The 27,238-nt window shown below is 38.0% G+C and overlaps 2 protein-coding genes across 6 annotated transcripts; both read left to right on the top strand.

Moving 5' to 3' along the window:
* Nucleotides 1–1,065: 1,065 nt before the first annotated feature.
* On the top strand, nucleotides 1,066–24,225 carry mgaa (MAX dimerization protein MGA a). Of its 5 annotated transcripts, none has more exons than XM_056477754.1 (25): nucleotides 1,066–1,390; nucleotides 4,633–5,785; nucleotides 6,168–7,968; nucleotides 8,447–8,519; nucleotides 8,606–8,716; nucleotides 8,817–8,930; nucleotides 9,029–9,121; nucleotides 9,208–9,842; nucleotides 10,684–10,978; nucleotides 11,162–11,352; nucleotides 11,464–11,568; nucleotides 11,656–11,695; nucleotides 11,793–12,211; nucleotides 12,458–12,680; nucleotides 13,306–13,611; nucleotides 16,593–16,889; nucleotides 17,643–18,250; nucleotides 18,342–18,490; nucleotides 19,903–19,948; nucleotides 20,045–20,164; nucleotides 20,243–20,354; nucleotides 20,463–21,038; nucleotides 21,546–21,668; nucleotides 21,764–21,886; nucleotides 22,000–24,225. In XM_056477754.1, exons 2-25 carry the CDS (start codon nucleotides 4,695–4,697, stop codon nucleotides 22,848–22,850), a joined length of 8,502 nt encoding a protein of 2,833 aa, XP_056333729.1. In that variant the 5' UTR covers nucleotides 1,066–1,390; nucleotides 4,633–4,694; the 3' UTR covers nucleotides 22,851–24,225. The 5 variants fall into 5 exon arrangements, with proteins under 5 accessions (XP_056333729.1, XP_056333730.1, XP_056333727.1 ...); XM_056477755.1 differs by having other exon boundaries at nucleotides 13,303–13,530; XM_056477752.1 differs by having other exon boundaries at nucleotides 13,303–13,611.
* A 502-nt stretch (nucleotides 24,226–24,727) lies between these two features.
* LOC130244108 (P2Y purinoceptor 8) lies at nucleotides 24,728–25,849 on the top strand. The gene has a single exon (XM_056476394.1). The coding sequence runs from the start codon at nucleotides 24,728–24,730 to the stop codon at nucleotides 25,847–25,849; it is 1,122 nt and encodes a 373-aa protein (XP_056332369.1).
* The last annotated feature ends 1,389 nt before the right edge of the window (nucleotides 25,850–27,238 follow it).

Here is a 27,238-nt window from a genome sequence, read left to right as displayed (position 1 = left end):
TTTCAAACCTTTGTTTCGTTATTCTGTTGAACACTGAAGAAGATATTTTGAAAAATGCTGAAAACTGGTAACCACTGACTTCCGTAGTGTGATAAACAAATAGCATATCAATGGCTACAGGTTTTCAGCATTTTTCAAAAAAATCTTCAGTGTTAAACAGAAGACAGACAGTCAGGTTTTGAAAAAGTAAAGGGTGAGTAAACAATGACAGAATAGTCGGTTTTTGGTGAACTATCCCTTGAAGTTAATATGTTTTTTCAATTATACAGGCTTGGTTTGTTTTTAATTGGATTCATTCAAAGTTATAATAATAAAAGCACAGTGTTAAATACCGGTTTAGAGAGGAATTACTCTTGTACATGTTTACATTTGTATTATTTCCAAACGGTGCAATTCCAAACGCAATAAATGTGTCATTTATTAAAACAATAAGCATTAAATACCGTCGTACAGTGCTACAATGCACCAAATAGCCTATACTATGTTTTGTCTGTAGCATAATCTAATAATGTACCATATAAAACAGCCTCTGTCTAAAGAACACATAATTTGTCCTATTCATATTGTATTTCCTTTGTGTAACATCCATTTGCCACTATAAAATTGTCCGTCCTCCGAAAATGAAAACAGGCAACGTCAAGCAAACATGGAGAGCGTGTTTAATGGTGCAATGAACAAAGGATTTGACTGCGGTGCACTGAAGAAAAAGGGCATGGCAGCATCGTGACACAACTCCCTGTCTTTAGATCCATATTTGCGGTCCCCAAAATGAAGCTATGATCACGAATCTTCGCATTTGTAACACCATCAGACGTCAAAGCAGACGCTTTACATGTCGACCTTTCTTCCTCTCCGACATTCGAATAAAAACCGGACGAGTGCGGATCGAGGCAGCCATGACGTAAACAAAGGCGTTAAGTAAACGCATGCGCGGTACAGCCATCGATCCTCATCAGTCAGACGCAGCGCATGCGCACGGCATTTACACGAGGACGACGTGCAATGTTTTGAGCGGCGACGTTATGACGTCAGCGCACGCACGCAAACCTCAGAGGGTGAGACGCACGGTGTAGTAATGTGGGAAGGGAGAAAGAAAAAACAAGATTAACGAAGACAGGAGAGACAGTATGCATAATATGCATTTCTTATTGACACAAGGTAACAGTCTAATCCGGAGGCAGCTGTATCTGTTAAAGAAATCGAAAGAAACTGGATGAACAAGGGCGCTTTTTGTGGTTACTTCGTGGCCAGAGCAGACCATCTCGCATCAGATTCGCCCGCCATTCGAGATGTTTCGACGTGCACGCGCTTCCGCGCCAACTTTTAGTTCTCAGGCCTAGTAGAGACACGCGCCATCGACGAATATAACTCGACGCACTTTATACAAAAGGTGACTGAAACTCCATTTCTTAACTCTAACAGGACATATAATATTTATGCACGCCCGTGGCTGCCACGTTTACTCACCTGTGAGTTAGGTTAAATAGGTAGCATTGCACTGTTGTTTAGCAGAACCACTATTTGTTAACCTTTTCGGTATTCACGAGCGCGTCGCGTTACAAATCGTTCGATGTTTTTTCCGAGTAATTTACCTTTTTGGTCATAATCGATGTGTATTAAAGATGGGATTTGTTTTGCTTTGTCAAGAGCATGTGGCAAACACGTTGTCATGGCTTTAATATACACATTTTTGTAGTATTTTTCTTTATACAAAATACATTATACCTAAACAACACTAAATAATAAATACATTGTCGCTTGAGTGTGTTGCATTTTGTTTTCGCACACATAGGAAACAGTTTATCCGTTATTGCGGAGTGTTATTTTATGCTACGCATTGATCACTTTAGCGTAAGGCATAACTTTATTTACAACTAATTTAAATTCTTGTGTTTCTGTTAATAATAATGTTTGTTATTAATTATTACTTTTTCATAGATGCATTACAAGTCATATGTAATTAATGCATTGTAATCATTTAAAAAGTATGACTATGCCAAAGACGAAACTTGTTTGGATTTGCTCGTATTTCAGTTTTTTTCCTGAGCTGTATTAAACTAGGAAAATTATTCAGTGATTTGCCACTGGGGGGTGATATAAGGGAAGCCACGAGTTATATGGATTTTCATTATGTTACACAGATCGTCCCCTAGTGGTGAGCCATAGTATTTTTAAAAAATGAAAAAAAATGAAGCCTTGCTTATAAAATTACGCAACCTCGTCAATTTGATAAATTTTTCCAAACCACCGATTCAAAACTAAAGATTCATAAAGTTTTCGAAGCTTCATGGAACAGTGCTTTGAAAGCAGCCATCACTACTACTAACATTCTCATATTTTAAAATGAACACAAACGAATATGCTATACTGTAAATACAGGCAGAGCTAAGGGGCATGCAGTGAAGCAACTTTGTTTAATAGATACAAAGCTAGCTAATTACCTAACAATATTTTATGGTTTTTTTTTCAGCAAATTTTTTCAGTATTACTTAATATTTGCAGTGGATGTAACAAAACATTGCTAAATATAGTAGTTTTTACATTTAAGGATTAATATAAATATATTTAGTTATTTACAATAGACATAATAAATCTGTGAGAGATTTTTGTGAGTAGGCATGTTAAATCAATAGCTGTGTTACCATCCACTTATTTTTATGTGGATTTTGGAATATCACAAATGCTTAATGGAAACACCAAGATAATTTTTTCACCTGATTAAAAAAAATACACAAACTACAACGGAAACACATTTACCAAATAAATTCCAGCATTCCACATAAAAAAAGATTTTAACAAATGATGTGATAACTAAATAGGCATTAAAGTGATTAAAATGGTTCGCTATTTCCTCCCAGAATTGTCTTAAACAGCCTCCAAAAGCCACTACCCTTCATTCACAAATGTTTTATGCAATATTGCAGTTTTGCACATAAAATTTAATTTGCATCTTTGGATGGAAACACAGCTAATGAAAGACGTTAAATCTTATTTTTTTAGTAAAGCCGTGAGGAATTCTTGGGTTTCTTTGAAGTTAGTACACAAGAGTGCCCCCTCTAGTTTTGGTGGAGATTTACTCCTGATCACAGAGTAGTGCTTCCCTATTAAGATGTGCATGACAGTCGCAGCTCTACTTGATCGAATTTGCAATTTAATTTCAGTTAATCACCCCGTAAATTAAATGCTTTCACTAAATGTGTATTTTAACAATATTTATAAAGTCGGTACTGACAATTCTGACTCTTTCAGGAAGCAATTTACTCTGTCAAATCTGTTTCCCATCACATTTTTCAAATAATCTTCTCACCAAACTGATAAAAGTTACATATCCTGAGTTAAAAGCCTGTCATGACTATATTTTTCACAAATACAGTCACGTGCAGTATTGTTTAAGTGAAAGTTGTGTTTTTTTACCATTTTATTTTAATCTGTAATATTTTTGTGTGTTTGTTTAGTTTGAAGCTGGCTTACAATGGTTTCACGCATAAAAAATGGCTTAACTCAAAATATCTAAACTTTGTTTTTAGGATGATTCAACTAGTGGCTTCAATTGCAAGAATAGTAATGATTGTTCCTAAACAAGTTTCCTTACATGTGCATACCTCCTCTTTACCACCATTTACTTGTTATATGTACACATGTATTAGTTTCATGAAAAAGAAAGAACTCTGTACTGTTACTCTGTAAATTATTTTCATTAAAAACAGTTTTGTGGAGGCCAACATTTCTTTTTTCCCCTCTTTCACCTTTTGAAACCATTTTTTGGAATACAAGTCAGTTTTGGGGTCATTTAAAGACTTTGTTTCCACCTGCTATTAGGATGCACTTTCAATTATCTGCTAACAAGAGCTTAGTTGAGATGTGCAAGTGTTTTTGTTTGTAACCATCTCAAACCCTCATATTTGTAATCTTCACATTTCGATCACATATTTTTAGACTTTGCATTTGCTTAAGTACTTGTGAATGGATTACAGAAAATCTGTATTAATATAACAAAAGATGTAAATAGCCAAAGTACATCCATTTGTTTGTATGCAACTTGTTTTCAAGGTAGATGTTGTATGTTATATGTATCATATTCTTGGTGATGGTTCCTCCCCATTTTTACAGTTAATTTCAACTTGAATATGTTCAAATTTTCTTTTTTTATTTGTTTTTTAATGAGCTAGATGTTACAAGTTGGTAAGACATTTTCTTAACAATGTTCATGGATGGCCAGCTTGATGCACAGTTTAATCTCAACCTTGCACTTGTCTTGGAAGGTGCAGTAGCAGAACTCTTGACCAGGATGTAGGACTTGGATGCCCTGACACGTATTAACTTGAGGCTAATGCCTTGCTATGATGAATATTTATTTGTATGTAGTACAGAAAGCACAATACACTACAGTTTAGTCTTCCTGTTCAAACATTTCTCCATCAAGGTGTTAGGAGATTGGCAAGGTTGTGCATTTCTTGAAAGAAATAATGCTTTTACAAGTTTCTGCACTGAAGCCAATCAGGGCTTCGACTGATTAGTAGTAGTCTATTGAGTAACACAAGCTGTTTATGTTGTCCTAAGCTTTCCAGTTTCTAGCTGTAAAAATGCTTTGACCATCCCATGTTATATACATTTTTTCTTTCTTTTTTTAAGGATGTAGACCTGATATACCCTAATGTGAGAGGGTCAGAAGCTATCCAGATGACTTAATTCCCATGGCCGATACAGAGAAACAGGGTGCAATGGTGCTTCATGAAGAGGGCGTGACTGCCCCAACACTGGCACCTCCCACAACCACTCCGCCTTCCATTTTTGTTGTTTTAAAACAGTTGCAATCTAGCGATAGTGGGAATGACAAGGCCAAACTAATGGCAATTAGTGAGGCAAATAAAATAGGGATATCCTCAATTGGCTCTGCTGTGACAGGCATTCAACCAACATCCTCCACATTTGCAGACACTAACAGCACCACACCATCTGAGAACTTACCAGCAGATGCTAGATGTAGAGGCATCACTGTTACCCTGGATAACAACAATATGTGGAACGAGTTCCATAGATGTAAGACTGAGATGATTCTGACTAAACAAGGACGTAGAATGTTCCCCTATTGCCGGTTTCGTCTCTCTGGAATGGAACCTTTTCAGAATTATGTTTTGGCAATGGATATTAAACCTGCTGATAACTGCAGATATAAATGGAGTGGCAAAGGATGGGAACCCAATGGGAAGGCTGAGCCGCATATTTCACGGTTGTTTGTACACCCAGAATCCCCTGCTAGTGGCTTACATTGGATGCAGTACCCCGTTTCATTTTACAGACTGAAACTTTGCAACACCTTGGATCAAGAGGGCCATATTATTTTGCACTCAATGCATCGGTACCTTCCTCAAATTCATATTATACCTGCAGACAAAGTCAGTAAAGATGTTCTAATTTTGGACAGACCCAATGTTGTAACTCTCAGTTTTGCTCAGACTGAGTTTTTTGCAGTCACAGCCTATCAAAACCTTTGCATCACCCAGCTCAAGATTGACTACAACCCCTTTGCCAAAGGTTTCAGGGAGGATGCGGTCAATGCGCGATCATCTAAGGCCAAGAATGGATTGTCCACTGATGAAACAGAGAGTGAGCTCAAGCTGAGCAAGGAGATGACAACCTTAAATAACTTGAAAACACTGTTCATGAAGAGAAAAGCTTCTGTAAAGGTCAATGTGGATCAAAACGTTCCCAGCCCTACAAATGGGGAAAAGAAAGTTGTTAATGGTGCTGCGCCAGCTGTAGACACAAATGTTCAAAGTTTGTGGTAAGTAGTTTTAACAGTTTGTCAAACAAAAGCAGAATTTTGATTTAGCTGGAAAAGATTTACACAAGAAAGATACCCATTGTGCAACCAGGCCATTTTTATGCAGTCTTATATTGTTGGTGCAAGAAACCATGACACACTCAAAGTTTCTGCATTTCTGAATGTAGTATTATTGAGCCATAAACATTGACGGTTTATCTAATATTCTCAATAAGATTCTCCTGACCCATTATGACATTAGCTGCATATAGACAGAGTTATGTAGCTATGGCTTAAATGTTTGCATTCATTTTTTTTATTATGTTTTTTGTATATATTTACCCTTTTTGCCAAATCTAACATGTTGTTCTATCTGATTTTATCTCTCTTTCTCTAATGGTAGTAAGAAGCGGCCATCGTCATTGGCATTCTCAGACTTCATTAAAGGCGCTCATGTGAAAGTCAAAAGGTTATCACTTGAGAATATCAACAAAACTGGTCTGGCCACGCAGCCATCAACTGCTTGCACAAGTAAACAAAAGGAGGCAATTGATATATCATCCAAAACAGAAAATTCATTGCAGATTGATCAAAAAGATGGAACTGTTACAGGCGATGTTCTCAAATGTGAAAGCACAGACACATCTTCAAGAATGGGTGTATTAAAAGCAAATGAGATTAAAAAAGAAATTGACGAACACAGTGCTGACAAGAATACATTGATATTAAGTGACCAAAATCTATCCTGTTCGGATGAAAAAAAAATGGAGACAGTTTCTTCACTAAGTACTGAAGCCAGGCCTGAAGCAAAAATAAAGAAAACCTTACCACACAAGAGACCAGAACGTGTGCCCCTGCCTCTCCTTGCTAAGTTTCTAAAACAGAGAAGACCTAGTTTGCCCAAACCTGTCTCTCACAGCTCACTCTCAGATTCTGAAAAGTCCTGTGAACCTGTCCAAACCTCTGAAAGCGCATCTGTCTTAATGTCTTTTGTACCTTGTGTTACTACAAACCTTGATTCACAACCAGCAGTTACCTCATTATCTCAGAAAGTTACATCATCAACTACAGATGCAAGCAACATAACATCTCTTTCCACTACGTTATCATCTTTATCAACAACTGTCCCCCTTATACCATCGGAAACACAATTATGTGATAGATTTTCAGCTTCCCCAGTTGGCAGTGATCCATTCAGTGCCCCAAACACTACCTCTCCCTCGAAACCTAATTTTAACCCAACACCTGACATTTCTAATAACACTGATGCCATTTTTACACCAGATCATGATAACACACACAGGTCACAGTCAGACATTTCATCTGATTCAACATGTGATGTGCATGACAGCTGTCCACCAACAGTTAACACTGACACTGTTGAAACACCAGTCGTCCCTTCTCCCAGGTCAGTTTTTGATATACCATCTAGTACAGATAATGACATGAACTCTTACCAGGACATTACCTCAATGCCTGATGTAGCTGAGGGTGAATCTATTTCTGATTGTCTTTTAGACAGTTCCACGGGCTCTTGTCCTGAGTTTTTTTCTGAAGAAATCCCTCCAAACACACTATTCACAAATGAAGATTCACTTTCCTTGCCTTTAGATGACCCATCCTCGCCAGCTTTTTCCTTACCTAGCCCGGCTCCCTCCTCTCCTGACCCATTTCCACCAAGTTTATTCTGTGATAGACCAGTACCTCCCAGAAAAGCTCTTGATTCATTTCCAGAGAGGCTATTGGATTGCACGGCTTCTTCTGCTCGTGACCCGTTCCCACTTGGTTTTTTCAATGACAGGCCTGAACCTCCTAGACAGATCTTTGATCTTCCAGATAGACCACTCATAGGAACTTTAGCTTCAAGAGAATCATTATCATCAAGTGTCAACAATGGGCCTGAACATCCCATGGAAACAAGTGACTTGTTTTCTCAAACTCACTGCTCTGATAGAGCAAATTCCCTTAATGATTTGGAGTCAGCTGCTAGTTGTGAGACTGCTGTTTCTGACAGCAGTATTTCCAAACCAACTAAACCGTCACCTCATGAAAGCGGTTGCAAAAAATACAAGGCAAAACAGAAAAAAGTAGGAACACTGAAGTTGGGTGAACATAATGAAGTATTCGTTGGACCTGTACCTGTTCCATTGCAACCCAGCCTGGAGGATGTCGAAGGCCAACTGTTTGTCTCATTCATGTCAAAGGTAACTAAAATAAAGTGTCACTCTAAGCTGGAAATTTACTCACTTTTTACTCACCCTCAAGTGGTTAAAAATGTATGGATTATTGCTTCTGTTGAACACAAACTTTAAGAAAGCTGAAAACCTGTTATTGTTGACTTTCATAGACGCATAGTCAAACGGGTTTAGAACAAGTGAGGAGAGAGAAATGAGGAGATAATTTTTATTTTTGGTTAAACTATTCATTTAACTTAGGAAAATATACATGACATCGAAGCTTTGGGCATCCAAAGATGAAAATGTAGTTTTGAACTCTTCAAAAATATTCAGTGTTGCACCAAACCTGTTGAAAATTAAGTAATTTTCCCCAGTCTTTCTTGTGAATTATTCTTATTGTCATCACACTTTGCTTGGTTGCTTTTGCTTTACTTGCATAAATACAGAATGTTTTGAACCGTGTTTAATTCACACTCTATGTGGTTTTTACTTAATCCTGAAACAGAAAGCTCTTCGGATTCATCTTGGAGATGATGATAAACCAGAGACGGCACAACAAAACACAGATAATCCAGATGGTAAGAATTAAAAACCTCCCAATGTTTAATGTGAAGAAACTATTATCTACAGTATCATGGATTTTGTTTTGGTCTACTTAAACCAGGCAACAATGAAGAAGATATAGAGAAAAAGATAGAAGGGCTAGAAAAAGTCCTTTTCCATGATCTGAAATTCATGAAGAACAGACAGGTCATTCATCCTGTGCTACAAAAAGGTTTTCGTTTTTTGCAATTCTCATTTGTTGATCTCCTATTTATACAACATTACATAACAATATAGGTCAAAACAATAAAATGTGTCATTCTTTTACTTAGTTGGATTGAAGTTGAATCTGCTTGACGTCACCCTGGAAATTGATCTGCAATATTTGGGTGTGCAGTTACCCATACCCCCACCTGCTCTCTTACCTGAAGAAACATCATCTCAAGGTAACAGATCGTAATAATAACAAACAAATTACATTCATACAGATCAAGCCTAATTGATTATTCAGATTTTAATTGTCATTAATTGTTTTTTCCTGTAGCCCAGTTTGTTTCAAGGACAGGGAAAACTTCTGACTTCACCCAAATTAAAGGTTGGAGAGATAAGTTTGCTCCCTCTGCATCCCTTAGTGAAGGTATGCAATTTTATGAGTTATTCATAAATACTTATTCATAGAAACAAATGTTGATTTGATACTTCTGAACTAATGTGTTTTTGCAGGTGTGTCAAGCACAGATGCAGGACAGAGCAACCTCTCTGCATTTTGTAGTGATATGTTGGATGAGTACCTGGCCAGTGAGGGCAAATTGATTGATGAACGAGCTGCCGCCTTATCACAGGCTGATTGTACCCCTGTAGCATACCAGCTACCCACTAAAAGCACTAGCTACGTTCGCACCCTGGATAGCGTACTTAAGAAACAAGTACCTGCTACCATAACCACAACAACCAATAAAGTCAAGCCAACATTTAAGTCAAAAGTGGAAAATAAATCTAAAAAACCTCTGAAGTCTGGTAAAGGAAAGCAAACAAAACCAATCATTTCTGACGCTAAATCGTCTTTGTCCATGAAAAAGCCACAACAGAACAAGAAATTTAAAAATAAGAAGGACTTTAAGAGTTTGAGTCCTGAAAAGCCTGTTGTGGCCCCAGTGGCAGCTTCTAATAAGACTCCCAAAGGTGAAAAATCTGGCTCCACACCATCGACTTGTGCAGGTGGGCGTAGTCCAGGTTTGCCTAAGACTCTGGTAAAGCTGATGGATGTGGAAGATGGAGCAGTGTGGGAAGGCAGACATCGTTCCTATATCACAGAAGAAAGAGCGGCCATTGCTCTAGCTACACTTGTCACTGCTGAGGTACAAGTCAGAGTGAGACTAACCTAAAGCCACTTTCCACTTTTGGGCCAAATGGTTCTGTTTGTTTAACCATTCAGTGGTTTAACCATCCAGTCAGCACAAATACGGTTTAATCATCTATTGTGTTGCAGAATTCGAACTACAAATGCATTAATAGTTGTCTTGTCAATGTATGTATAAAATAAACAACAATGACAAGAGGCAGATATTTTTCTTTTGGGGACTCCTTTTTCAGCTGTTCGCTTTGCTGAATAAAAAAAAATTGAAATTGGCAGCCAGACAACAGATCTCTGATACAAGCGGCCGAAATGAGTTTCCTTTGCAGGGTGGCAGGGCATACCCTTAAAGATAAGGTGAGGAGCTATGTCACCCGATAGGAGCTTGGAGAAAAGCCGCTGCTCCTCCACTTCGAAAGAAGTCAGCTGAGGTGGCTCGGGCATCTTTTTCGTATACCTACCTAGGTAGGTGTTCCTAGCATGTCCCACCGGGAGGAGGCCTCGGGGAAGACCCAGGACATGCTGCAGGGAATATGTCTCTCGGCTGGCCTGGGAACGCCTCGGGATCCTTGAATGAATGCAACAGGGATTGGTGACGTCATGCTTACACACTCTACCAGTCCAGCATCGCTGTCTAATAGTCTCTAGAATGCTGTTCAATACCAGGCTTATGTGGAAATATAACTGGAACCATACCCAACTGTTCAGCCCAATAGTGGAAAAGTGGCTAATGTGTGGTGTGATATTAGAAGTGGAAGTGATTGCCATTAACAGCGACACTGAATTATTGGAAATTTTTCCCAAGGTACCATACACTCTTTACAATATTTTTTCCTCTTTTAAAGGGGGTATCTACCGGAAGTCCTGATGCCATCAGAATTATAAGACGTCGTGCACCACCGTGCCTCAATGTATTCTGTAGGCTTGGTTGCGTGTGTGCCAGCCTTGTTCATTTGAGGCGACATCATCACTGTGGAAAGCCACAGTGCATGCTGGGCTGTAGCTGCCTACGGCGCAAAGTTGTTGCACTAAAGACTCCCAAACAGGAGGAAGGTACAGCCGATGATTCTGAACCACAAGGAATGTCAGAAGAAAACAAGGCTAAATGGAGAAAGAAAAACAAAATGAGGAAAACATATGGTCAGTATCAGAAATGTTAGTTTTCATTTATTGTAATAGTTGTTACATTGTTGTAACTAACATTTTACTACATATTCTTCGAAAATACTTGTATTTCCTTTAAAGCCATTTTGAAAGTTTTTGTTTTTAGAAAAGAGCTATGCAAATGAAACTGCATTGAATTACCATGTTCATCTCCTGCAGTTTTGACAGATCCAGAAATAGCACCTGAACCAGCAAAGCGTGTGAGTACATTATGGGATCGGACAAGAGGAAATTTTGATAGAGAGGTTCTTTACTGTCCTCCTCCTCCGAGATCTCCACTGCCGCAACTCCTATCTCAAGAGCTTCAGCATGATCTGGAAAGCTTTCTCAGTCCTTCAAAACAAAAAAGGGTGAGACATTCAAGACTTTTAGTTTTTTTTATACATTTGAATCAGCTTTCATATAAAAATTTTTCCAGTTCATTTGCAATTTTTACCTGTTATTTAAATATTTTCTTAAAGGTGGAAGAGGTAAATAAGAGTTCTAGTAAGGACAATATCGAGATCAACCTGACATGTGCTCGTTCTCGACCATTTTACTCAAACTGTCATGATAAACCAAAAACGGTGAGATTTCTAAATGAAGGATAGCATATTTTTTGTAATGCTCACTTGACAATTTTTACTTACACAAAACTCTTCTGCTTTTGGCAGGATGACAACAAGCACCACATCTCTCAAGTCTCTACACCAGGTTAGTTTTACACTAGCTCATGATCATTTAATAGCTGGTGTAATCATGGTGACTTACACTGAAATCCGTCTCTTTTTTTATTACCTTCTGCTTACAGATATCGAGGAGGGTGAGCTTGTACCTCTAAATTTGTCTGGCCCCGCTAAACGGCTTGAGATGATGTCTGAATGCACTTGGACTAGTACAGACATGAGAAATAACGTTATGCGGATTGTGTGTGAGCATATGGCTCAAGATCGTTTGAAGCAGCCTTTCTGGATTGGCAAGTACTTCGTTAAGCCAATCTCCAAGATTCTTGAAGAAGAAGAAAATGGGTCTGTTGAAATATACAAAGTCATCATCTCTCAACCAGTGGAGAAGAAGACAGAAAATGAAAAGGTTACACTAAAAGAAGAGGAGTTGAAAAAGCATGTACAGAAGAGTGAGGTGAAAGGTTTGCCCTTTCTCTCTAAGTGTTGCCCTGCAGGCTTGCTCAAGGCTGAGAAAAAATCACCAGATGCCCCAGGCCAGATAATGGTATGCATGCAATTTTCTGACAAATCCATTTTGAAGTATTTAGAAATGGACAACAGCTATGTTAAAAACATAATTAAAAAAAAATAAAATTAGCTGTTAAAAATAAAATTGATCGCAAATGTCATTTCTTGCTGCTTTCAAGAGTGGTCAAAGTACTTCCTGTTTGAGAAATGTCTAGATTTTCCAGCTGAGATTATATTTGAAAAGAGAATCTCACTTGTAAAATATAATAATTTGTTATTGCAGGTCAATGGAAAGCCTTATCCTCAAGCCAAGTTAGAGCTGGGGCATATGGGAGCTTTGCACCCAGCCAACAGACTGGCAGCTTACATCACAGGGAGGATATGTCCAACAGTATCAGCCATTACAAAGCCTTTGGTCACATCCGTTCCATCATCTACTGGGACTACAGTATCTATAGTTACCTGTACACCTGCTTCAACAACCACATCTATAAGCAAGTCTGTGGGTAAGTCAAGCAAATGTTTGTTGTTCCCCCTTCAGAGCTTTTACACAAGGATTTTGACCAAAGGGGTGGACATTTTTGCCTTGTTTTTACTGAGCAGTATGGTTCAGAACAGTACAGTACAGTTCGGATCTTGGCATGTGGCTGTTTGTCACAAGAAGATGACAAGTTTGGTTTGAGCATTGTTTATTTTTGTTGTTTCAGCATGGTTGATTCCTGCGCACCATTATTGTATAGTTTCAGCTGTATTTAAAAATGACACTTCCTGTGTTGTCATTCCCATTGTCTTGTTGCATGTGCTGTTGACATTTATCTGTAAACCAATAGCGTTCAGTAGTGATCGTCTAGCTCCAATCTTTTGGTACCGTACTGCAATTCTAGGTACCCTTAGAAAATGATCCTGAAAATGGTACAGTACGATTTGCAATTTTGGTAACTTTGACAGAGGAAACAGACATAAATGCATATCTTATTGCACAGTATCGAATTGTACTGCTCAGTGGAAACTGGCCATAAGTGTATAACTAAGCAGTGTGTAACAGTTTTTAATTTTTTCAGCTTTACTGCATATGAACGTGGAAAATTTGGCAGACTTAACCTGCTCCGTAATTTGTTTTTTGCACAGCAGCCCAGTCCCCATTGGAAAAGGTTTTCAGCCAGTTTGTGGTCAACCAAATCAACTCTCAAAATGTGTCCAACACTAGCACCTCACATTTACAGCCTTCTGTTCCAAAAATTGTCATCCCCTCTCCCTTGTTGATGATTGGCAAAGAGTCTGGGGCTCCCAGTGTGGCTCTTTCTTCTCTTAAAGCTGGCCTGGTTACTCAGGTGTCTGAGTCCTCAAATTCCACAGGTAGCACCACTTTTCCCACTGTATCAAATGTCCAGGTCCCTGCCATCACCATCCTCACTAAGTCACCCAGCCTGCCTCTGGGTAAGACTGGTTTCCTTGGTTTGCCATTGTGTGTCTTTGCCTCCGTCTCCAAAAAACCCTTGGCCATGCATCTACTTGGAGAATTTATTATACTTAGTCTTTATGTGGGTTCTTGTGATTTAGAGCTTGCTGTTGCTTTAAATATGCTTGAGTATTTGCAAACACTATATATCTTCACCATTATTAGAATCTCGTTACATTGGAATTATAAGGTTGTTTTACAATTTCGTCAGTATTTACTTGTTTTTAATCTAATGACATTACATGGTCTATTTTTTTTTGCTTGAGTTTAAAACTAGATGCATCTATGATACTATATAGAATTAGGGATGTCCCGATTCAACATTTTAACTTCCGATACGAAACCGATATTGCAGCCTTCAGCACTAACCGATACTGAAACAAATCCGAGACAATAATCAGCACAAATCATGAATACTTTACTTTTACTTATTTCGTTGAGTGGAATGTATGAACGGCTAGATCAAACTGAGAACAAAAGTTAGCAACAATGAGTATGGAAAAAAACAACCAATTTATTAACTATTGGTTGCATAAATGTGAACCTTTTACATAAGAATATATAAAAAAGAATTATAGAATAAATATTAAGACCCTAAAAAATATCTTAATTGAATAACCAAAAATATATTTTTTAAAGTGCAAAATACTAATTAAAGGTCACTTCAGTTATTTATTTTTTATCAGCAGCAAATGGTAGAACCAGCTGAGAGCAGGAACATAAGAAAAAAATATTGTTAATTGCCCAACTGCTAAAAGTTGAGTGTCCAAAGTTTCAATTTCACACACAGATTTTTGATGAATTTTTGACCCAGTTTCGAGCTGAAAAATATCTTTCACAATGGAGAGCAGAAATAGGGAGTTATTGTTATAAGTTATTGTTAAATTAATAAAAATGTGCAGTATGGTTAGTGCAAACATTCACATGACCAGAGCAGTTTAATCTGTATTTGTATCATAAGAAAATTATGGCTGTATCAATGTTCCCAAACAAAACATTATTAATTTTATAATAATATATATTGCACATATTATCTTTAACATAAATACACTTGCAGTAGCTGGATTGAAACACACCTTTTCTCCACAGCACATAAAATAATGTCACTTTTAAGAATCATTTTATTTATCAAAATTAATTTTATTTGCATAATATATTGCACAGATTCCACTCTACTTACCATATGGGAAAAGTACGACAATGTAAAGAAAGACAACTGCAAACTTATGTGCAAAGCTGACACTGTTTATCAGAGCACTTTATCTTTCTGGGCTATTTAAAGAAGAGTTAAATATGGGAATGCCTATAATTAAATTTTCCTTCTGCCCAAAAGTAAAACCATTCTTTCTTTAAAACTGTAATGGCCCTCAGCAACAGAATGATTTCTTATTCTTATTTAACAGACAACAAAAATGTTTGGCATTTTACACCTTTTACATGACAAAGTTTCTTTTCTGTGTGTTCAAGTAAAAAAATTTAATAAAAAAAATAAGAAATCCACAATTTCACTTCCACTATCCATGTGCACCACTGACAGGCCAAATCTTCTCCCTCTCTAGTCTTGGTGCTGCTGAGAGATTGAGATTCACTGGCCAAAGTTTGCATATAAAGTAATGCAAAAACACAGCTATAGAAACCGAAAGCAAAATCCAGGACATGTTAGGCGATTTAGAAATCCTGGCTGAATGTATTTTTAAGTCCCAAATAGAGGACAAGTCCAGGAAAAAGAGGATATATTGTCACCCTAAATAATGAGCTGGAACAGTCTATTTAGTAAAAGGCTTTTCTTTTCCGCGTGTCCTCACGCTCTTCTCAAAGCTACTGCCAAAGTCAGAACAGGTGTCCAGTGTGTACCTGTGGGTCTGCAGCAGCAGAGCACGCGAGTCTGTGGCGGAGTATTCTCAGTTTCTCACGCACACAGAACCAGGCTGCTGAAGTAAAGTCTTATGTGTGGGAAGCACTGGTGTTGAATTGGGTATCACACTGGACCTTGCGATGCTTAGCAGCGTATACAAAACAATTTAAAGATCGCTTGACGTGAAGTAAATAAACCAGTAGAGATGTGCCGTTGTTGATAGCGTCAGTGTGTGCTACCGTCACAATAGATTTCTATCGTAATACACCATAACTTAGTGTGAAGAGCATGTTAAATTTTAAAGGGACTTTGCTAGCATGCAGTGTTGTCATCACGTGGGCTTTGCACACTGGCTCTGGACGCTGCTGAATAGAATAGCTGTAACGGAGTTTAGAGTGCAACGAACTGATATATCGGAGATTTTTAACTCAGACCTACTTCCGATATCCATATCGGATCGGGACATCCCTACATAGAATGCAAAATCTTTTAAGCTCAAGTATCTCAACACTAAGAATAAAGTGAAACCCTTATAACTCCAACGTGCTAATTGTTTTTGTTTCTATTGTTTTAGGTTGTGATTCTTTCATGTGCTTTATTTTATGCAAGCTTCACAAAACCATCATTGATTTTGGCATTCCACGTTGCTTTTTATGTCAGATCTTTCTTTTTTGCAGGCCTAGATGTAAAGATGCATGTGACCCTGTTCCCAGTAAAGTAAAATATAAATAAGTTTTAACCTAAATGGATATAGTAAAATTCATTGTGATTATTAAACATAGCATGATTAAAATGTAATATTCAAGAAACCTTGTTAAATAAGTTGCCACTTATCAGAGGTGAGCGTTGTTAAACTTGACATAACGTTCCAACTACCAATGTGAATTTACAGCAGTTTAATCAACGTCAGTGTGAAAGCTGCTTATACCTTTCATAGTGGCATTGGCAGTTTGCTATTGTGAACATAATGTCACACTCATCGTTATCTTCAATTATGGGCTAGTTTGGTGCTTTCGGCATAGTGCATTGCTTGTTTGTATTTTTCACCAAGCCAATAAGTCCCAGTATGTAAGTTGCATACTACATTTTCATTTTTATTTTCAGGTGGGTCTACTACTACTACTACTGCATCTACTCCTGGATTGACTTCTCCCACTAAAAAGACTGTTTACATAACTGTTGCATCCCGAAATACAGGCCTCACCAATAGTGGTCCTCAGATTAAAAAAGTTGTCACACCGACTGGTCCCCCACAGACCTCAGGCCAAAAGATGTTGCTTCAGGTCGTTAAAACAGCTGATGGCAACACCTTATATCGTAATTCTAATGGCCAACTCATGCAGCTGGTGCCTTTAAGTCAGATCAAAGCTCTCAAACCCAACCTCCTCTCTCAAGGCCAACGTAAGTGCTTTTGCAATACTTATTATTTACTTTATTATTTATGTGTAATAGTCTACAACTTTAAAGGATTAATTCATCCAGAAATGCTAATTATGTTATTAATTACCTACCCTCATATCGATCCAGTCCCCTGAGACCTTCATTCATTTTTGTTACCCAAATTAGTTGAAATCGGAGAGCTCCCTTACCCTCTGTAGATAGCAATGGTCCCAAGATGGATCTCCAAGAACACTTTTGAGCACCAAAAATAACTGTAAAAACTATTGTTCGCCAATGTCTTCCATATAAATTGGCAAGAATTACAACAGTAAATATATCACTTGCATGTTGTGTTTCTGACTCTAAAACAGTACACCGTACTGCTCAACGTAAACATGAAACATGATGTGGAAGAGAAGACAAATGCAGTCGAATTTTCAGAGTTTTTGACACACAAAGTGTTCTTGGAGCTTTGTTAACGAAGATCTCAAGTGTTTTGAATGACATGAGAGTGAGTAATTAATAAAGAAAGTGCTGAAATTATTAAATCAAAAACTGGTGAAGAGCACATTTAAACCATTTTCTTTTGCGTAAAATTTTTTTTTTCACTTTTTAGTGATTACATTTGTTGTGATGCTGGTAAATGGTATTTAAAATCTAAATTTGTGCAAATAAAGACTAGCCTGTTTGACTCAAATGAGGTAAAATGGAAACTTGTGAAATGGCACAGAAGACATTCATATACTAGTGAATTATATCTTTTTTTTCCCACAGCAACCATTATCCGATTGCCTGCACCACCTACAGTGACTACGAACAAGCCTCAGGGAGGCAGTGCCACCATAGTCACATCTTCCATCCCAACAACACAAACACTAGCAAAGCCTAGTGGTACAGTACCAGTCTCTACATCTTCATCTATGGGTGGCAAGTTAATTTCACTCCCTTCATCCAAATCAGTCTCCTTGAGCAGCCTTCCTTCTACCCTTAAAGTTGTCCAGGGTTTTCTGGGACAGTCTGGCACTTGCACATTAAGAATTCTCCCACCAAATACTCCAACTTCCTCCACTATCCTCTCACAGAGTGGCCTCACATTGTTAAAGTCTGCAAGTTCTATGCCGCCAAAACAAGACTCGGACAAGTCTGAGACCAATGTTTCTTTTAGCTCACAATCTACAGAGAAGACTGTCATTCCAGTCTTGAAGCAGTCTACGGTTGATCCTGCTAAACAAAATAGCAGTGATAATGCTAATGTGAAAGAAAAACATTTCAACAAGGAACCAGATCCTGAAGAGAGAGAGATTGGTTCAGACTCAACAGAATTAACTGATGACTCTGACCTATACAGTGACGATGACCAAGAGGATGCATCTTGTATAAGCGTAAGAGTTTCATAAGTTTCTTGTTGTAGCTCTGCAAACTGTTATTCTGGGATTTTTTTTTCAGGATAGATTTATTTTTGCTGTTCTCTAGGCTTCTGATAGAGAGGAGAAGATAGAGGATACAGATGGTATGGACACTGAGAAGAAAGGTTATGCAGAGATGGTGGTTGACATTGAGACCATTGAAGAGTCTGCAGAGCAAAACAGAATTGCAAAATTTAGGGCATCTGCACATCGACGGTAAGGAACATCTAATAGACGTCTGAAAATATGGACGTGAAATTGCAATTTCCAATGTTTATTTTGGTATTCAAAGGCACAAAATGTGCACTTTACTATAATACAGTGGTCTCTTGTTTATTGCGGGATTTTCGTTCTAAAAATAACCCTCAATTGGCGAAATGAGCGAAGTATTTTTTACAATTATTCTAGATGTTTTAAGGCTGTAAAACCCCTGCACTCACTGCACACTTTACACACTTTTCTCAGACAGGCATTAACATTTTCACACTTTTCTCTCATTTAAAACTCTCAAAATAAAAACTGTCATAGAAAACTAAGTCCATTATAATAGAATGAAACCAAAGATCAAAACCTGCTGTCAGGCGCAAACATACATCGCTGTCAGCAAAAGGTTCATAAAGCTTTTGTGCGGATAATGTTGGCATCCAGTGTACTGTTATTTTTCCTGCAGTCACTGATCCACAAAGCAAAAGCTCACTCCGTCTTTAAGGGGGTCGCACACACCCGGATGCGCTCTACACATGACAGTTGGATGTAACACACACCGGAAGCGCACATTCGCATGTTATTTAAAAATGAAACCATTCAGATGGCACTCTGTGGTGCAACAGAAATATGAACAGCGTCCTGAGTCATAGCTGGGCACCGCAGACAGCCAGCGACTTGCGGCGCCGGTTTGCGTACTCTGATATAAACCTGTTTGCGTGGCGCAGCGCAAACATTGTGCGACCCATCCCCCCCCCCCCCCCCCCCCCCCCACACCCACCCCATTATGATAGTCCTCTTTTTATATCGTTGTTGGAAATCACACTGCTAGCGATCGAAGATTTTTGTTAATTTGGCAAACTGAATGCATTCTGTACTGTACAGGAGACACTGAGAAGGTTGATTGACAATAGCCTACAGCCAATCAGGACGCAGAACACAGTGCGCTGTAAAAAAAAAAAAGCATGTCAAATTGCACACACAAAATCTGCAAAACTGCGAGACTGCGAAAGGTAAACCGCATTATAGCGAGGGACCACTTTATACAAAAACCACTGAACCACGTTATATATTTTGACTGTTGTAATTTTATCCCAAGTGTTTAAAAGAATGTTCAAATTCCTTAGAAATAAGCCATTTTAATTAGTGAGATGCGGCGTGTCCTGTGTATTCATGTTAAAGATGTTGCACACCCTCGATTATCAATTTGGTTTTATAGAAAACGGGGAAACCCCAAAGATGATTTAATATGTTGTGTGCTTTATTAAACTCAACAGAGCAGCATCATTTATCAGAAAAAAGTTACATACTGTGCCTTTTACCAGGCATTTGAAAGCATCAGTGAGCAGATGCCTTGCTTAAGAAAATAAACTAGTTCTTCTCCTTAAAAATCTTACATCATTTAAACCATTTTGCTCTTTCAGTAACCAGAAGCGCATTCATGATGAATTGTTGGAAGTAAGGGTCAAGGTAGGTTTTTCCTCTACTGAACTAGTTATTTTCTATGCATTTTAAAGTACACATAAAAACACTTTTATGCATTTTATTATGGAACTTCTTTTTTAGAGGGTAAGACAGGAGAGAAAGAGGCGCCACACACTCAGTGAGTGCTTTATTAAACTTCAGGGGACTCTGGGACTGTCTTCAAAGAAATTTGAAGTGTCCAGGATGAGGATCCTCACAAAGGTTTGTTGATTTTGCTACAAATCATGCTTGTAATTGCACTGAAAATATGACCTATAATGTTTTCTTGTTTATTTTTAGGCTAATAAAGAAGTTGAGTATCTGGTTAAGCTGGAGGACTACTTGGTAGAAAAAAAAGCGAAGCTGCAATTTAAGAAAGAGCGTTACATACAGACACTTTCACAATTGTGTGGTAAGGCAATCATTCATATATGTATCTGTGATGTGTTGTTATAGAAATAGGATTCATTTGAAAGTGTAGACATCTGCATTCAAAGGTTGTGTTTGTTTTTGTTCACAGATAAGAGTACAGAGTCCATTGGCCTGAAGCTTAATGAAATCATTTCTAAACAAAAAGCCCTGGAGGCCCAGTCTAAAACAAAAGAGATGAATCCCAAGCCCATTCAGGCTAAATGCAAAGCTAAACCCAAATCCAAACCCAAATGCAAATCCAAACCCAAATCTAAAGTAGTTGATGTTTGTGGTAAACAGAAAAGTTTAGCAGTCCAGAAAAAAGTAAAAGATGTTCCCAAAGCCACCTATTCTCCCTCCAAACCAATAGACTTGAGTATTAAAAAACAGAAAAGTCTGGAAACGACTGAAAGTGTTCCAAAATCCACACCATCAGTCTCAGTGCCTGCAGACCTTGATTGTAGTAAAAATACTCTTAAAATTCTGGATACTAATACAGCAATAACTACATCAACACCTATTCAACCATCTTTCAACTCCACTTTAGTCATGAAACCAGTCTCTATCCCAAGTCCTGTTAAACATCCTCCAATCACACGTGAGAGAATGCGGCCTAACATTCTTTCACGTGCCTCATCTCAGGCGATGCAAGGATCTCCAGTCAAAGAGTCTCTTTTAACTAATGGTTAGTATGAGAGTGACACATTTAAGCCACTTTTCCACTATTGTGCTGAATCGTTCTTTATGCTGAACCGTTCCATTCCATGCCAAGCCGGGCCAGACAGCATGGATACGGTTTAAATTTCCACTGTCGTGCTGCAACAAAGCTCTTTAAAACATTACACCAAACGCATCAGTAGTTGCCTTGGAAACGCAATGTAAACGGCTCCCTTTGTTTAGTTAAATTTAAATAATAGTCTAAACTAGTTTTTTCATGTTCATAAAAGCGAAAGCAACATGTGTGACTAAGCACTGTTATGCCACTCTCTCATATAGGGGTACATGAGCTACAAGTCACAGCACCCTTATATATTTAGAGGTCATATGTTGTGCGGCTCTGGGAAATTTTATTTGGAGAAAAAAAGTGTTCTTAGAACAGTTTGGCACAATAGTGGAAAAGCGGCTTTACATATATATGCAATGTAGATGCAACTTGGTTTTGGATGTTCACATATTTTGTTGTTTAATTCAGTGTGCATACCTCAAGTATTACCTCTGATGAATACTATGGTTCCATGCAATCAAATCATAACCATAAACAACTCACTTCAACCGATTGGCATCACCTCAGTTGGACAACAATCATCTACACCAGGTTTGACCAAACAGGTTAACAACTTTTTTAAAAGTTACATAATGAAAAAGTGGTTTGTTGATAAGCATTTGTATTTTTTTATCTTGTTCAACTAGGTGTAGCCTCTGTGTCTATAGTTCCCACACTATCTCACCCGCTTCGAGTGGAAAATGCTCTTCCTATGTTGCACCCTCAGTTTATTAAAATCACAAACAGTCCTGTTAATATTAACACGAAAGGTAAGTCACCTGTTTAGTCTAATTATGGATATTTATTAAGTTTCCTTCATTCAAACTTCAGAGGTTTTCATTTGGATGAAATGTATTTATTTTCAAATGATTGTAATTTTCAGTGGATTCTGCAAGCCTTCCAAATATCAGCAATGTTATTTCTCTGGCGGAGAATCTAGTAGTACCACGGAAAGTTGGGGAAGATAAACCTGTTGTCCAAGCACAGCCAACATCTGTGGACAATCAGCAGAATTCTTCCGATGATAAAATTCCTGATTTGAAGCAAAAGACTGATGAGGCTCCATCCAAGGATGTATCCAAACAATCTGTCGTAGAAGATCAGAAAGTTGCATCTGTACCTAAGTCCAACCCAGAAGAACCGGAGAATAAGAGTCCCGATGACAGCGATGATCCGGAAGATGAAAATCTATTGTCTTTGCTGGATGAACTTGTTCTTCTTAGCCAACAGTTGAATAATGAAGATGAAGATCAGAGAATTGCCGTGCCAGGCGATGTACAGTCATGTTCTGACAAACCGGAAGATCCAGAACCGGCAGACGAACGTGCTCTAAGTCCTTTGTTCTTAACTCTAGATGAAGATCTGATGTCCCCAGACTCTAAAGATGAAATCGATATCCCACCCAAAGTGGATGACCTGGTCAAAGTTATCTTCGGGTCAGATTCCCCTTCGGTTTCATCTGAATCTGGGGTTGCACAGTCAACAAATGCTTCGAGCCCACATGCATCAACATGCAACGCTACAGGTGATGGACTTACTCCCCCACCTCTGTTGCACATGAAAGCTGCATGTGAAGCTGCATCAGGCCAATCTGCCAATGAGGGAAACAGTGTGACATGGCGGCCTATGCCTAAACTGGTTCCTCTAGGGTTGAAAGCTCAAGATGCTGGTAAGGTAATCAATTCCTCAGTCCCCAATCTGGATTCAAGTGAGCAAGATACACCACAAATGTGATCTATCAATCATTGAATCAGGTATAGCTGCTACTCATGTTGTTTAATGTACAAAATAGGATGTTTTTTAAATGTATTTATTTTTTTGTTTGCTGTGTCAGATGTGCTGCCATGGGCACCACATATTGTGCCTCTGGTATATCCAAAGACGTTTAGTCCATTTTACTTTATAATTTTGGTGTTGTTATTTTTTTTGTTCATTCTCAACATACTTGACCTGCAAGACGTCAGTTGAATTTTCTTTCTTGTATTTCCACTCTTTGTGGCAATAGTCGAAAGAAGCCGTTAACTCATTCTACCCTCCATATTGGAGCTTGTTTTTTTCCCACTGGAGCTCATTAAAAAACTAAAAGTTTACTTGATCTTTAAACGTAAGATTGTTTCTCCCTTAGCGTCATCAAGATGAACGGATAACAGTTGTTTCCGCTGGAGATTTTGTTGGAATAGGAGGGCGTTTCTTTCTGGGTGACCTTTTTAGGAATAATTAAATTTACCCAGTGACTTTTATTACTAAAGCGGTTTCACCCGTGACTTTATCTGCTAATGAGATTACTCAAATGCCATTGTCTTTACATCTAGCTAAAACATCACTGTCTGTTAGGCCCATTGAATGCATGTTAAGGCAATAATACTTGTTAAACCTTTCTGGAACAAAATAATGTTCTTACAGAAGTTGAGTATATACATTAAAAGTTTATATTTTATGTTCAGTGCCTTTCAAAAGGTTCTTCTGAATGCATATTGGACCATAGAAAGGTTTTATTGTATTAGTATACCTGGAATAGGAATAAAAGAAAAACTTTATATCAGCTTTAGTTTTTGCTGAGGTTTTCGAGGTGTTACTACTGCTATTTTAGTTATTTTGTCTTTTTGTTTGCTTTGAAAGTAATCAGCAAGGTTTGAGTGTTTCTGGCATTTGAACGTTTTAGATGTAAAAACCTTTTCTTGCTTCACCCTTCTCTTTAGAATAAATTACAAATTGCAAAGGGTTTTAACACTTAAATGTAACACTACCAGCGAGACGGTTAGATTACTCATTTTAAGCTTGAAATATAGTTCTCACTATGCAACTGTTTTGCGTTAGATTCAGACTAGACAGATATCGAAAACAACACTGCATAATTTCCTTAAAACAAGATGCTATGTTCTTTCTTGCATCTTTAAAGCTAAACTGTTATATGTTGTAAATAAGTTAGCTAGGTAAAACTCTGTATATTGGCAAAGAGAACTCTTCTTGTATGTTGTAAATATGTAAAATTATTCCTTTTGTTAGTCTGCAAACTGTCTATTAAAATACTTATTTTTATATGCTATTAATCAATGCTCTCTCACCTTTGTAAAAGCAATGGATATGTCAATAAAGTCTGTGAAATATCGGTTTTCTTGCATTTACATTAATGCTTCTGTTTTTTAGGTTACAAATGCTTTTAATCTTAAATAAAAATCATATCTCTACATTGTACTTGGGTATATGTTTTTACTTTAAGGATAGGTTTACACATAGTTCAGACATTAATACATACCTTAAAGATTCAGAAGTCATTTTAAATCGGGTCCAGACATCAGAGAATTTCACAAATGGCTAATTATCAACTGATGGTCATTACCTTGCTCCCTAACTCCCAAAAGAGAATACGTATGTACTTCTAGGAAGAATCAGAGTTGATATAAAGCAGTCGACAATCAGGTGTACCCAAACCTCTTTCAGATTTCTCAAGGTAAGGTACGTCTATTGTTTATTGCATAATTGGTTTTATGTTAAATGATCCTGAAATTCTGTTGACTGCATCAATACCCAAAATGCTGAATAGTTTACAAAAGGTGGATATTTAACTATACCATTTTTTTTTTACAAATTATATAGACAGAGCCCAAGACATGTCGGCAGTAAACAACATTTCTTGGGCTTGGGCAAAAAACTGCACCTACTCCGATGATCTGGCCCTTCCTTTGGTTCCATATATGGACTGTCCATCCAACCGCAAGTACATCTCATCCTCCATATCTTTTGTCTTTTATGGACTTACCATTTTTGGGACAATTGGAAATCTCTGGAGCCTGTGGGCTTGCATGCGGCCATCCCAACCTTGGAGTATTGGGTCCATAGGTGTCCTAAACATGGCCCTATGTGACCTTGCCTATCTGGCCTCTGTAGGACCCTGGGCTGCCTATATTAGCTCTGACTACCACTGGAAAATGGGTCGCCCGCTCTGCTTCATGGTTAAAATCCTGTACTTTGCCGGGATGACTTCTAGCACCATGTTTATCTGCGCCATCAGCACTGATCGCTTCCTTGCAATTGTATTTCCTCTGCAATCCCGAATGATCCGCACCCCTCGAAACACTGTACTGGTTTCCCTTCTGCTCTGGGCCATCACTGCCATCTCCATTTACTTCAATTATCCAAACATCATTTACTGGATCAGGGAGGATGGCATCCATGTATGTGGAGCGGTGGTGGTCTTTACATTGGGGGCCAGTGAAACAACCTACAATCTCCTATCCTACTATGCCTTTCAGGTGTCCATCCCACTGCTCATCATCATACCGTCCTACGTAAAAATCATTTCCCGGATGAAGCAGTCACGGCAGCAGTGGGGCCCAGGCAACATGCAGGGCCTGGACAAGACCATCTGGCTGATTGCTGTTTTCATTGCCAACTTCCTGGTGTGTTGGGTGCCAGCTCAGCTGCTTCACATCATTGCCTGTATCATTTTCTACACTTTGGATTTTTGTAAAAATGCTTGCTGGGTTGCATGGGTAGTCAACCTCCTCTCTGAAGTCTCACAAATACTGTACTGTCTCAATGCGTGTCTCGATCCTATAATATTCCACATGCAGTGGGGACCTGGAGAACCGCCTCCTATGGTTGTGTTGGCAAACTGGGCTAGAAAGGTCTTACGGGTAGGTAAGAAACAAGATTTAGCTGGACCATCAGAGGAACCTGCCGGAGTGATCCAGGTAGACAATGGATCCAAAAACACAACTGAGAAAACCTGAATTGGTGAAAACACCACAGATGTCTAGTTGTGTAAATGTGAGTTTGTCTTGTTCTTGTGCTTATGTTTTCAAGCTTTTCGTTTTGTTTGCATTTAGCAACAGGAATGTGTCTAAACTATTGTCATTTTATGATTAAGCCTGGGCCGATAAACGATATATCGAATCACAATAAATTTGTCAATAACTGATAAGCTCTGGACTTTTTTTTTTTTTTACTCTATATTGATCCAAGAGCCAATCACACAGCAGAAATATGCAACAATGAGAATCTAAAAGTGTGTTGATAAAAGAGATGTTTTGGCCACCAAAAAATGTATCGGTCAAAAACGTTACGTCATAGTAGATTCAACTTGACCAGCATATTCAGTACATGACCAACTTCAGAACATTTTAAATATAGACATTGTTTGAAATTTGTCACAATGAGACTAAGAGATACAATATTTACTTGCCTTGTCACAAAGAAGTCACACAGCATTTGTTTATAACAATGAGCTTAAAAACAATCATAAATAGGGTTGGGTGATACGCCAAAAATGCAATCTCGAGAATTATTTTCCATATTAAACAATATAACCTTATATATTTCGATACAAGTTGTTAATGGCTCCAGATTTAAAAGAGTACCCCAACAATGACTAAAGCCACGAAAATTAGAGGGTCCATTAAATGGTTAATTCCTCCTTACTAATCTTTTACAACAGAAACGAACTCTTGAGTTGTCCTATCATTTCATTATTCATTGGTAAAATACTAATTTGGTAGAGTGAAATATTTCAGTGCAACCTAAATATAAGCAATGCAATATGTCGAAGCTAAAACCAGTGGAATAAAGATAAACAGAAAAAAAACCTTCCGCACGTAGTTAAAAGTAGCATAATACATGGCAACCTTGTTATAAGGTACTACTTTGCATCACTAGATGGCAGACTTGATGTTGGCTAGAAACTAAAGTTAGACACCAGCCAAATGTCAGTCCAGCTAATAAATGTTAACTCTAAAAAAATGAGGATTAAAACTATTGTGATTCAGTTTACAACAAAGTGCGAAGAGCAGCTGAAGGTAAATTAAAAAAAAGAAGAAGCTGCTATTGTCTTTCAGTCTGACAGGGCAGGTTGAATTTGTTTATTGTCATAAATTTGTATTTGCCATCCATTAATACACTTCTTTGTTAACTATGGATGGAGTCCTTCATTTATAATGTACAGTACTGCATTCTGCATTCTTTACAGGGTGACATTAAGTCCTGGCTGAAGAATTGTAACCATTCAGTGTTTACATTGGAACCACAGCTGTAAAAATCAAATACATCCATCTTCCATTTTGGCAAGCAACAACTTAAAGGGCCAGTTCAACCAAAAAATGAAAATACTCCCTATTTACTCACCC

The sequence above is a fragment of the Danio aesculapii genome, chromosome 17 (assembly GCF_903798145.1).
Source record: "Danio aesculapii chromosome 17, fDanAes4.1, whole genome shotgun sequence".
Taxonomy (NCBI): domain Eukaryota; kingdom Metazoa; phylum Chordata; class Actinopteri; order Cypriniformes; family Danionidae; genus Danio; species Danio aesculapii.
This window is presented reverse-complemented; position numbering and strand designations above follow the sequence as displayed.

What these genes read in the sequence shown, in the direction of transcription:
- LOC130244108 (XM_056476394.1), top strand. Translation starts at nt 24,728, where the DNA reads ATGTCGGCAGTAAACAACATTTCTTGGGCTTGGGCAAAAAACTGCACC.
- mgaa (XM_056477752.1), top strand. Translation starts at nt 4,695, where the DNA reads ATGGCCGATACAGAGAAACAGGGTGCAATGGTGCTTCATGAAGAGGGC. An exon ending in AAACACAGATAATCCAGATG is followed by an intron (nt 8,520 to 8,605) that starts GTAAGAATTAAA and finishes TACTTAAACCAG; the next exon opens with GCAACAATGAAGAAGATATA. An exon ending in TGAAGAAACATCATCTCAAG is followed by an intron (nt 8,931 to 9,028) that starts GTAACAGATCGT and finishes TTTTTCCTGTAG; the next exon opens with CCCAGTTTGTTTCAAGGACA.